Source organism: Dunckerocampus dactyliophorus, chromosome 16 (assembly GCF_027744805.1).
Source record: "Dunckerocampus dactyliophorus isolate RoL2022-P2 chromosome 16, RoL_Ddac_1.1, whole genome shotgun sequence".
NCBI classification, from domain to species: Eukaryota; Metazoa; Chordata; class Actinopteri; order Syngnathiformes; family Syngnathidae; genus Dunckerocampus; species Dunckerocampus dactyliophorus.
Window position 1 is genome coordinate 3,636,355 of NC_072834.1, and position 12,596 is coordinate 3,648,950.

At 45.8% G+C, this 12,596-nt stretch overlaps 1 protein-coding gene across 1 annotated transcript; it reads left to right on the forward strand.

Annotated features, from left to right (window-relative positions):
* Positions 1-6,802: 6,802 nt before the first annotated feature.
* On the forward strand, positions 6,803-12,102 carry ckma (creatine kinase, muscle a). The gene is made up of 8 exons (XM_054755832.1): positions 6,803-6,924; positions 8,363-8,571; positions 8,656-8,810; positions 8,894-9,026; positions 9,094-9,265; positions 11,125-11,248; positions 11,332-11,521; positions 11,617-12,102. The coding sequence occupies exons 2-8, from the start codon at positions 8,379-8,381 to the stop codon at positions 11,793-11,795; spliced, it is 1,146 nt and encodes a 381-aa protein (XP_054611807.1). The 5' UTR covers positions 6,803-6,924; positions 8,363-8,378; the 3' UTR covers positions 11,796-12,102.
* The last annotated feature ends 494 nt before the right edge of the window (positions 12,103-12,596 follow it).

Here is a 12,596-nt window from a genome sequence, read left to right on the forward strand (position 1 = left end):
GTGGTATAGTTTATTATGGACACTGCTCGGTACAATAACGTGTTAAAAAGTCCTACATTATGTCTCCTAAATCCATTACTGGCGTTGCTTTCTTAGCGGGTATGATGAGCGCAAATGTACCTGCTTCTAATCCTCTTCATTGTACGTACATTGCAACCACAGCCAAGATGGCGACTATTGAGTGTGGTAAATATCCATCACTTCGTACTCACAATTTGGGGCGTCTTTATGACGCTCCCAGTATTTACCTGTGACTTCTGTTACTGTCAGTCCTTTACAACGGTACAGGATACTGCTCAGCCGCCAATATTTCAAGGTAGCCCCTCCTCTTCCGTTACGTAACCAAGATGGCGACTATTGAGAGTGGTAAGTGATGGTGTCACTGCGCAATCACTGACCTGTACTACAAATCTGGATAGACCATTGGTCAATGGCTTGTGAAGCCACACGGCCGCCATATTACCACTCACAAGTCTCACTCCCTACCTTTAAGTGCTGCGCTGAACACGCTGTCGACAGTCCGGGCTTTTGGCCGTGTGGTCAGCGCTCTCGCCTCCCATTGGAAAGGCCCTCTGTTCGGGTCCCGGTGCGAAATAGGGCGGGTTACACGAATGTAGTCTCCTACGTACGAGATGTGAGTGGTAAGATGGTCTCTCTGCGGCTTCAGCGGCTTGCACGGGAACGTGCGACGTATGGTCTATCCAGATTTTTAGTACAGATCAGTGTGCGCAATACGTACCCGGAACGCAATCGATCCCGCGCATGCGCAAGGACTACGTCACATCCCTTAGCTAATTTTTACAACACTTCTGTGCTTCACTTGCTGTGGTAGCTAATTTTAAAATGTATGAACATAAACAGTCATTAACCATACTTCATATATGTAATATTTTGGGGGTTATTGCCTGACATGTGGCTGCCGCAAAATAGGTAGACCGGTGGCGTAGACGCGTTCTGCACATGCGTAGAACCGATTGCGTTTCCGGTACGTATTGCGTGGTTGCCTAGCTCCTCTCTTATTACTCACATCAAGATTTAAACCCAAATCTTTACCTCATGTTCATATATTACACCTCCAAAGGCTCTGCTAGAAAATATGCATGCAAAAAGCAGGTATGAATGTAAACGTCTCTATGGTAACGTCATGTGAGTGCGCATGCACCGTCCACACACCGCCAAGGGTCTAGTGCTCTCTATTCAAACTTAAAATAGATCAGACCTCAGATGCTCTATGACAAAGGTGTCTAACAATGCAGCCCACAGCTCATTTTAATGTGGAAATATTGAATGTGAAAAGATATCACACCAATACTTCCTATTTGCTTTGCCAATTTGACGTGAAGATGTGGGCTCCTATACCTTAAATATACATACAGTAGCATATTCGTGATTCGACATTCACGCTGACACAAGGTGATGGTACAGGTGAAATGTACAGGATGTATGTACCGCTGCTAGATAGCCCACCATCTTTACAAGTTTATGCCACTTTTGCACCAGGCGAAGTATCAGTATCAGATTGATACTATGTTTATGTTCATGACCAACAAATGAAAGGCAAAGTCACAAAAGCGTTGAGTGATCTTGAAAAATGTCAAGAGGGAATGATCTGTATCTGTACCGATATTGGTATTTGCATATACTTCCATCGGATCGATACCAACATTTACGGTATGGTACAGCCCTACACTGGTTGTTTACTCATTCTCTTTGCACCCTGACTATATGGCATGTAGGAGTGAATGATGCTAAATATAGCATCATAAGAAATGAAAGCTCGTAAGAGACGATGTGCGGCTGATTGGTGTTTGGTAAAGCGAGTCATAGAAGTGACGGTTCCATACAAAGCTCTGAGAGGTCACAACGGTTAAGATGGATCGGACTGGGCGAAACTGAACCAGGGTCCAGGATGGGCAGGGTTCATGTTTGTCAGCGTGTAGGTGGACCAGCCAGCCCGTTCTAATTCTAGCATGTCCTGACAACACCATGGACATATGACCCCGGCTTGCTTTAGTTTCAGAGGCAGAGGACCAATCACCAAGCATTTTGACAAATGCAAAAACGCTAAGCATTGAAAGTCGGGTCAAATCTGTCATTTCAGTTCAAAGTCAATTTACAAAGAAATCAAGTACTCCAGTTTTTGCGGGGGTTTTCTTCCAAGACCACCAGCGAATGGCGAAAACTGCGCGTAAATGATCCATCCATCCGTTTTCTATGCTGCTTATCATCATTAGGATGCTGGAGCCTATCCCAGCTGACTTTGGGGTACACCCTGGACACATAGACATATAGACAACCATTCACACTCACATTCATATCTATGGACAATTTAGGGTCGCCAGTTAAACTAACATGCATGTTTTTGGTAAGTGGGAGGAAACCGGAGTAAACCCACGCATGCACGGGGAGAACATGCAAACTCCACACACAGATGCCCAAGCGCAGATTCAAACCCAGGTCTTCCCGATCTCCTGACTGTGTGGCCAACATGCTATCCTCTCAGCCACCGTGCGGCGCGCGTGATTGATACCCCCATAAAAATATGTGTATCTGTAAATGTGTAGCGTAAGATGACCCATGACTGTCGAAGTGAGTGCTTCCGTAGCCAAACGAGCTTTTGTCTCTCAGGGCATATGACTGTGGTGCGTTCAAGGACCAGCAGACAAAGTGCAAAATCTCAACACTTGACGAAAAAACATTATGAGTGAAGCATGAAGACATGAACGTGTACAAACTGTGGGCTTTCTTACAACGATGCATGCGTGCTGTGCGTTTATCACGTGTTTATAAATGATTACCCACTAATGGTGAAAGAGATGCATTTTCAGCGGGGGGGGGGGGGGGGGGGGGGAATGGACCAAAACTCAGCTGTACCGCCAACATGCTTTTGTTCCTCTTCATGACTTTATGCAACCAACAGGTGTCGAGCTGAGTGCGCATGGGAAGCGAAATGAAGCGTTAGATATGGTGTTCCAGTATTTATAGAGCCTTGCAGCGTCATTGTCTGTAGCTGCCAGGCCTCTAATGTTTCTTTTCCAGTCATGCTTTACAGAAACGCTTCCATAGTGAATCAAGTATTACTCTTCTTGAGACAGGTGGCACATTTTTAGCGTGGCCAATAATTTGCTCTCACCTAATAGCCAGCATGCAGCAATGTGACACTGAGCTATTCTGACACGGGTGCGCTGCAGTTGGCATGGATTCCTTTTCCGGGGGTCAAGCGGTATATGTTTCAAAAAGGCGAACGGTGTTGCAGCGGACCGATCGTCATTCCCTGCCAACCGCAGCTTGCAGGAGAAAGTGTATGTTTCATTCTCAACGCAGGTAAATGCCTGGAAATGAAACGACGCATGAAGTGCCACAGCTGGAGCGAATGGATGTTTCCGGTGCTTTAAGCATCTCGTGAAGCTAGAGGAACTCTGCGGGCGACATTTGAGGAAGACACACATCACTGCCCGTTGCATAACTGTTCCAGACTGGCATTCAAATGTCAGTCGCTTTATCTGGCGTATCACTGGCAGGTGATGCACTTCTATTTCTCTCCCAAGCACACCGCACACGGCGTGCAGCGGCGCTCCGAACAAGTGCACGCGCTGATTGCGGACGCTCGCGCAAAGCGTCAAACTGCTCGAAAGGCGCAGGCATGCTGTAGGTTGCCGATGAAGGTTCATCATTCATCCATTTGAAAAATATATTTGAAAAGTCATTACAATTATGATGTATTAGATTCCATTTTGTAGTGCTTTTCAAGGCGCTTCACGCTGAAGTGGACCCATATCAGTCCCACATTGGTGGTGGTAAACTACATCTGTAGCTACAGCTGCCCTGGGGTAGTCTGACGGAAATGTGGCTGCCAATTTGCACCTACGGCCTCTCTGACCACCATCAAACATTCACCCCGCTTACCTGCAGTTAATATTCGGGTTAAGGTCAATATTCCGGTTTCTGAAACACTACTTGCTCCCGTCTGTAGAAGACGTAATGTCCCGTCTTTCACCACACTAACGAGGTGGTTTGTTTCCCCCTCGCTCCAAAAGTGTGGGGTTTTACGTGTCGCCATGTTTGCAAGAAGTTCCTGCCAAAGACGGAAGATTCCTTTCAAATAGAACATGCGCAGAACACAAATGGATGTTCCTTTCGATCGGGATATCCCGATAGGCGTATCCATGACCCAATATTCGGGTTAGAAAAGGAGTAACCTTCTGGTTTGTGGATGACCTGCTCTGCCTCCTGAGCCACTGCCGCTCAATTGCAATTCAATAATAGAAAAATAAAATAAAATGTATTTAAATTAAAATGTTAAGTAATAAAAAAAATACATACATACATTTATTTATTTTTAGCAGCCCAAATTTGCTTTTGATGCGCTGCCAAAAATAAATGAATGCACAAAAAACACTGAAATAATATATGATATTTTTTTAATTACTTAAAATATTAATTGACATATATTTTGATTTCTGTTATTTTGCATATTTTTTAAATTACATTTTAAAAACGATGTAATTATAGTTTTCAAATCATTTCTACTTGTTCACCCTTGCTCATCTGGGCTGTCCTACGCACCTGGTCTGCCAGAGAAGAAGAAGAAGACGTAGCAGGAGGGATTAGCGATGCCAACTTAGCAACATTGTTGCTGTATTTAGCCAGCAATCAGACCTCTAGCGATACTTTTTGGGCAATAAGAGCGACTCGCAATAAATCCCGTGAAGAGACTTTTGACGACTAAAAGGCAAAGCAGGCTGTAGACGTGTGTGTCAGTCCGCCTTCTATTTGGTGGATTTATGAAGCTGCAGCAGCGTTCCAGGAAGGCATGCGTAGGATTCACTTTTGCGTTTCATAGGATGTAATGGCGGCGCGTTCAAAGTGCGAAATCCCAGTGCTTGGTTAAAAAGTTAATCAATGAAACAAACACATAAACGTGTCTCTGGCGTGACCCAGCGAGGGCGGCGTACAGAATGAATGATTACAGGATACGGAGGCCACTGTGATGCGTTTTGTACGTTAAAGATGCTAACAGCAAGTGGGTCAAAACATTACGAAGCTAACGTCATTTTGTGGTAGTAGTGGTAGTATCAATGTCGGGTCGATACCAGCGTGATGAGATCGGTGTGTATCTGTGTAGAGGGAATAAGTCCCGGGGGGATCGGGGGCTGGGGTTATCGGCACAGCAAAAGGAGCCACAGTCAGCTAGCAGGTGTGAGTCAGCTGCAAGTTAAGAGTCAGTCGAGGTATTTTTATTGCCGCACGTAACGCTCTGTCTCTATTTAAGTCGTGTGCTCGTATACATTTTGTACATCAAACGTGCTAAAGCCAATCCAGTGCAGGTCAATATATGCTAAGCTATCTCAACAAAACATCCACGTCTAAGCTTTGTGTTCCAGCTGACAAAGCAAATTAGTGTAACATCGCTCATTAACCATCCGCCATTTGACTGGATCCTTCAAGGCACACGGAGTATCGTGTTCTATGGCTATAAAAACACGGAACCTACCAAAAGAAAGACTAGACTCCCGTCTTTCACCAGAAGAAACAAGTTTGTTCTACCTTTGTCCGTTCTTTAGTAATCAGCAGTAGAACATAGGTAAGTTTCAGGAAAATATCAGTTCCCGACTAAAAAAAGGGGGAAAACCAACCATTTGTGAAAAACTTTCACTCTGACACAAATATTTTTTGCTTTTGTGACAGCTCAAATATCTAAACAACACAAAAATGGGCTGTTTTACACCATGAACTCTTTACAATTTTCACATATGGAGCTGAAGTATGTGCGTGTGCACGCGTTAAAATGTCCCTGCAATGCGTAACCTTGTGCACGCGACATTCCTCCAGGCGCGCTCACTTCCTCCTTCCTGTCATGTGTGAGTTTTTCGTTCGCACGATCCCTGCCGAGCTCCTGTCAAATGCACGTCTGCCACCTAGTGGCCGTTTTTATGGCTTAAAATTGATCTGAAGTGAAATGCATTAGTGGGCAGTTGCGTCATCACCTCTTTTTGCTTCTCTCTCTCGAAAAAAATACGTAAAAGATGTACAAATATGTTGTGGGGATCAGGTGTTGGGGTTGATAAAAACATGTAACTACGTCTTTGGCATTGAATGAGTTAATAATGAATTGTATTTTTACACAATGTGCCAATGAAAAATGAGCTGTGGGCTGTAAATGGCCCCCAGGCCGCTCTTTGGACGCCCCTTGTTCGAAACGTTTCTTTTTCTGCCTCGTTCGCCATCTCTACTGAACAATGGCAACCCACCGCTTTTGTCTTTGTCCGGCCAAGTGTTCCCAAACAGGTTTTCGAGCCCCGGCTTGTCCTTGGCACCATCGCTAGCCATGACTCCCATTAGCCAAAGGCTGGGCTGCGCTGTATTTGTTTACCAGGTGGACGTGTCACATCACAAACACTCCCTGTCCCTCACTTAACGCGTACCGTGTGGGAAATCGGTACGCCTCCGTACCGAACTGAAAGTTCCGTACGGAAAACTCAATAATAATCGGAATGCGGTAGCAACGTGGAGTCACGGCAAAGCGCACCCGCTCACGTCGCTTATTTCACAAAAGCACGGTTCAGCTTTTTTGAGTTTGTTTCACCTCCCCCACGGCTACCCTTGTGACCCCCTTCTTCCCTCAGATACTCCTGCCATGTATCAGTGCTATGTTTGGGGTGGGGGTGACGCTGCAGCTGTGTGCGCCCTTCTTGGATGACTTGAGGTGTGTCCCTGTCCTGAAGCGTGTGTGAGGGTATTGGTGCACAGGGCCTGGCCAATCAGAGCGGAGCAGGCACTAAAATGGCAAGACCAGTGGTTGAGCGTGTGCCCGGTATATAAGCAGGGAGTGAAGCCCTTTCGAGTTGGGTGACCCCTATTTTGGCCGTGGTGAACAGGATCTGATCCCAAGGACTGTTACCTCTATTCTTGTCTAGTGTGCAGGTAAATATGGTCTCTTGAATACCCTTTTGCACTTTTTAAAAAATAGTGCTACGTGGATTCAGTGTCAGATTTAAGGAGGGCGCGACTGCTCGGGAACGCTTGACTCTGTGGAGGCATTTTGGGTGCCTTCTTTTTGGGCGGATTGATAAACAACGGATCAAACGTTTACAAAAAGAACAACTGGTTGTCGTCCACTAGACGTAAAAGTCACCGTATGCGTTCACGCTGCAAAAGCCTGTGAAACAGTCGGACGCTGTCGTGGATAAAACATCACGAAATGCAAGTAGCGTCACGCAAACGTAGCGACAGTAAAGCGCGACAAATGCAGACCAATGTTCTCGTTCATACGGGTCGTTGTCGTCTCAGGGCGTCGAATCGATGGCAGCTGGACCGCTCAGGTTGTCTGACAAGACGTTCTGCCTCTCATCCAAGCATCAGTTGAAATACCCGATAGGACAGCTCCAGTACGATCGAGTCATATCCTATTAGGGCTGTCCTATCCGGTCTTTGAGCATGAAAGGATGAAACCTGCTCAGATGAGAGGCAAATCGTCTTCTCGGACAACCTGAAGACTCCAGTTGCCATCGATTCAGTGCCCTGAGTGTGGTGTATGTTGAGAAGGACATCAAGGCGGGCGGGCGGGCAGCCGTGCTGACGCTAAAAATACCAACACACACACCTGCCACCTACTCTATTTTAACTGGACATCTGACACCTCGTAAATGATGTAACGCACGTAAGCAGGAATCCTCTGCCAGCAGATAAAATGACTGCAGCTGTCTTCTCGACCGCTGCTTCTCAACCTCGGGCGCGAGCACCGCCTTGAGGCGCTCAGGCCGCATACGCAAACACGCCGACCCTCCTGTTTTCCCCTGGAAACACTCGTATTTTGCCCTTCTTTCCTGGTTCCCACCAATAATGTTCCCGTATTTCAACACTCTGTAAAATTCGGGCAACATCGGCGCAGGACATCCTGTAGCTTAGGAGTGTCCAAACTTTTTCCAGCCAGCGCCACAGAGTGGAAAATGAAAGGATGCAAAAGCCACTTTTTTGTTGTGTCATTTTCCATTTATTTCAACTTTATTCTTAAATAATCTTTGTACATTTTCTTCCCCGTAATATTATGACTTTATTCCCACAATATTTCGAGCTTATTCCCAACACATGAGAGCTGTTTCCGCCACATTGAGCCACAGCAGTCTGCTAGGACAACGGTGCATTGCGATGATAGCGGGCAGTCGGGTCTTTCGGAGGCAAGGAACTTCCATTATTTTCCCTTTTTGCCAGAACGTTTCCCTTATTTTCACATGCACATGTTGCCAGGTGTGGCTTGAGACGATACCGTATCAAAAATGTTGGGACTCCTGGGAGTTTTCAGATAAAGATCCCACCTGACTTGTCAGTTTTCAAGAATCCTACGTTTGCGTTTTCTCGCCAGTGTTAGAAAAGCAAGCATGCCTTTCGGAAACACCCACAACAACTTCAAGCTCAACTACAAAGTTGAGGAGGAGTACCCTGACTTGTCCAAGCACAACAACCACATGGCCAAGGTTCTCACCAAGGACCTGTATGGCAAGATGAGGGACAAGCAGACACCCAGTGGCTTCACCCTGGATGATGTCATCCAGACTGGTGTTGACAACCCCGGTCAGTCTCTCTCTTGCAGCAAACGAATATTTCCAAGATTTAAATGTAAATGAAATTCATCCGTCGCTGACCCTCGCTCCTCAGGTCACCCCTTCATCATGACTGTTGGCTGTGTCGCTGGTGACGAGGAGTCCTACGAGGTCTTCAAGGATCTGCTGGACCCCATCATCTCCGACCGTCATGGTGGATACAAGCCCACTGACAAGCACAAGACTGACCTGAACTTTGAGAACCTGAAGGTCTTTGAAAACAAAACTGATCCGTGCTTGAGAAAAATGTGCCGACTTGTAACCAAACACTCGCATTTTCTTATTGCCGACAGGGCGGCGATGACCTGGACCCCAACTACGTTTTGTCCAGCCGTGTCCGTACTGGCCGCAGCATCAAGGGATTCACCCTGCCCCCCCACAACAGCCGTGGCGAGCGCAGAGCAATTGAGAAGCTGTCTGTGGAGGGTACAGCGAAGTGTTTCCACTTAGAGACGCATTGCATGTAGTTTCCTAACAATATGCATCCCACCAGCTCTGACCAGCCTGGATGGTGAGTTCAAGGGGAAGTACTACCCCCTGAAGTCCATGACTGATGCTGAGCAGGAGCAGCTGATTGCTGATCACTTCCTGTTTGACAAGCCCGTCTCCCCCCTGCTCACCTGCGCCGGTATGGCCCGTGACTGGCCTGACGCCAGAGGCATCATGTAAGTACAAAACTACCAGCGACGTGTCCACCCTAGTGGATCCACGTGTATTTGCCATTCAGCAGTGGCGACCACTTGGGAAAACCCGCTCACCTGCGGTACTTTAATGATCATATCTAGGTTCTGTGCAGTGGTACAGTATAGGTCCATTTCTCCCGGTTCACAAGAGCGACCCAACTATGTCAGGTACATAAATTAGGGTGCGGTGGTGTTTCCACGACTTGACAAATTGGCAGGAAGTCAACCTCAAGAGTAGGCGAAACAGTCGTCCCTCACTACATTGCGCCGTCACTCTATCACGGCTTTCTGAAAATGATTTAATTTCGGCCCGTTACTAGAAAAAAAACGAGTTAACGCACAATTACACAAATTGTGTAAAAGTGTTCTCGGCCTAAATGAAGCATTCAAAAATGGCTACATGACAAAAATTCTACAATTTGGGTCGCCGCTTGTCAGTGAGGGGTGATGGTGGGTCCTGTGGCACCGTGGAAGTACAAATTAGTGATGTGCGGTACTGAAACGTTTGTCTGTTGAAAGGCTGACCGATCGTAAACGGAGCTATGTATGAATTGTAAATAAAGTTGTAATTCTTATCTTAGCTCTTAATAATTCATCATTTATGTTAGTGGTTTCTTTTGTTATTGCTTAAAATACCATTTCACATATTTTCTATGATTCTGTCCTCTGCATTGTTGTTGTTGTAAGTTAGCTTGGCTATATTGGCTATTCGGTTTTTTAAAGGGCAATTTGGCATATTTTTTTAACCGCGTATGAACGCGCATTGGTCGTATTTACTACTGATACCACTAGAGGGTGTTGTATACTCACGTGAGAGATGAAGACCTGTGAGGCTTGAGTTTCCATGCCTGGACGAGCATATTAGCAACCCACAGTAGATGATAGCCGGCTAAATATAGAGCCACAACAGTCCTTATTGACTAAGGGAGAACCCACCCATTGTGTTCTGTGTCCTGATTGGCTGTAGACCGCTGTCAATCAATCTGCTTTTTGCCATTTCCTGTTGTGGTCAGTAGTCCCAAGGAAACTCGCTAACTGTGTGAACTGCTTGCTAACCGCGAATAAAAAATAGAAGAAGAAGAAGAAGTTAACCGGCTAAATGAACCTTGGGTTCAAGGAGGAGGACGAATACGCATCAGTCACTTAATAATTACTAGTAGATTGATCATTAAAATTCAAACAAAATTTGAACTTTGAGAGTGTTTGAACATTAGAAAAATGTGAGGAAATGTTCCTGCCTGTCTGAGAAAAGTGTATAAAGTGTATTTTGAGCGGTTTTACAGCCTTAAAACTTATATAATCATTATAAACAAATAAAGTTGGCTGCTTTGCGGATTTCCCTTATTTTTTGGAACCTATCCCCCACAATAAACGAGGGAATACTGCACCTCAAAATACTTCGGGGTTTAAAATAAATAAGTAAATAACTTTAATTAGCTATTAAATAATCAGTTTAAGTAAATCATTTATTTAAATTGGTAATTTATTTAAATGAATAATTTATTTCATTATTACATCAATTGGCTTGTATTCTCCATGCTATGATATGAAATGCACTTTATGATATACTTTTAAAAATTTACCAGACACAGTGGGTGTCTGTCTATCTGTCTATCTGTCTGTCTGTCTGTCTATCTGTCTGTCTATCTGTCTGTCTGTCTATCTATCTGTCTGTCTGTCTGTCTGTCTGTCTGTCTGTCTGTCTGTCTGTCTATCTATCTGTCTGTCTGTCTGTCTGTCCATCTAAACAACTTGCTAATGGCAATCTTGGGGCTGGGAGTGCAGTGCTCCTGGACAAACGGTTGACACAGCTTTGAATCTTCTTTCCGTCGCACATCCAGGCACAATGACAACAAGACGTTCCTGGTGTGGGTGAATGAGGAGGACCACCTGCGTGTCATCTCCATGCAGAAGGGTGGCAACATGAGGGAGGTCTTCAAGCGTTTCTGCGTCGGCCTTCAGAAGGTACGACGATGAGACGTCCACACTCGCCATGAAGGAATGAAAGCAACACAAAGGTTTCCTCTGACTCTCTCTTTTTGCACCAGATTGAGGAGATCTTCAAGAAGCACAACCATGGCTTCATGTGGAACGAGCATCTGGGCTACATCCTGACCTGCCCCTCAAACCTGGGCACCGGTCTGCGAGGTGGTGTCCACGTCAAGCTACCCAAGCTGAGCACACACGCCAAGTTTGAGGAGATCCTCACCAGACTGCGCCTGCAGAAGCGTGGCACAGGTATGACTGCGGTTCTTCCCTCACACGGGCTGTCTGCAGAGCCGTTAAGTGTCTCATTTGCACCCAACAAAAATGTTTCTTCGGGTCCTCTAAAGGTGGCGTCGACACTGCCTCTGTGGGTGGCGTGTTTGACATCTCCAACGCCGATCGCCTGGGCTCCTCTGAGGTCGAGCAGGTGCAGCTGGTGGTCGATGGTGTCAAGCTGATGGTGGAGATGGAGAAGAAGCTGGAGAAGGGAGAGGCCATCGACAGCATGATCCCTGCCCAGAAGTAAAGAGAACCAATCCTGTTTTGTTTTTCCTTCTTCTCATGACCATCATCTCATGTACAATCGAGCCAACGGGTGGGCGCGGAGAGGAAACAGCAGCTCATCGAGAGACTCTTGACTCTGCTCACCTCCTTTTCCTCTTTCCAGCTTTTTGTTCCTTGTCCTCTTTTTTTCCAAGTTTTCTTGCGTTGGTTGGTAACATCCTGGGATCAACCTCCACTGTGCCAGGCTTGCCTGGCAAAATGTGGCAACACCCGCTTTTTGTTGTAAAAAAAGTAACGACTGCTCCAACAGTCTACTCTCAATAAAAAGTGCCCCATGAAACAAATACATTCAGCAGTTTCTTTTTTGTGTTTCGGTGTTAAAAGCACATATCAAGACTGCAATCTATTTGTGGGTTGGTGGGGTAACGACATCATCATCTCATTTTTCACTACTAGTATTTCTATACAAAAGTTATTTTTTGTAATGATATTAAGTTATACGGTTATCTTTGGCCCCCGTTGCTCCGCTTCTTCTTTCCTCTTCTTTCTAAATTGTGCACCTGATGGCTTTGACTTTCTCTTTTCCATGTTTCAGACTCTGGGTCTGCGATACAATGAAAACAATATTGTTGAAATATGTAGCAGTTTTGAGAAATTACTGTCGTAACCTGACGGCTGAGGCACAGTGTTGAAGTGGTTTGGTCACGTGGCGGACATTTGATGACGTCTGAAGAGCGTGGGGGGGCTCGTGTATCCCGCCTGTAGGGGGCGCCCATCTGCCACACATCCTGACTTGATGAGGGCTGAACACAAATAAATGGGA

Coding starts and splice junctions, on each gene's coding strand:
- ckma (XM_054755832.1), top strand. CDS start 8,379: ATGCCTTTCGGAAACACCCACAACAACTTCAAGCTCAACTACAAAGTT. Junction 9,027..9,093: donor TGAGAAGCTGTCTGTGGAGG/GTACAGCGAAGT, acceptor GCATCCCACCAG/CTCTGACCAGCCTGGATGGT. Junction 11,249..11,331: donor TCTGCGTCGGCCTTCAGAAG/GTACGACGATGA, acceptor TTTTTGCACCAG/ATTGAGGAGATCTTCAAGAA.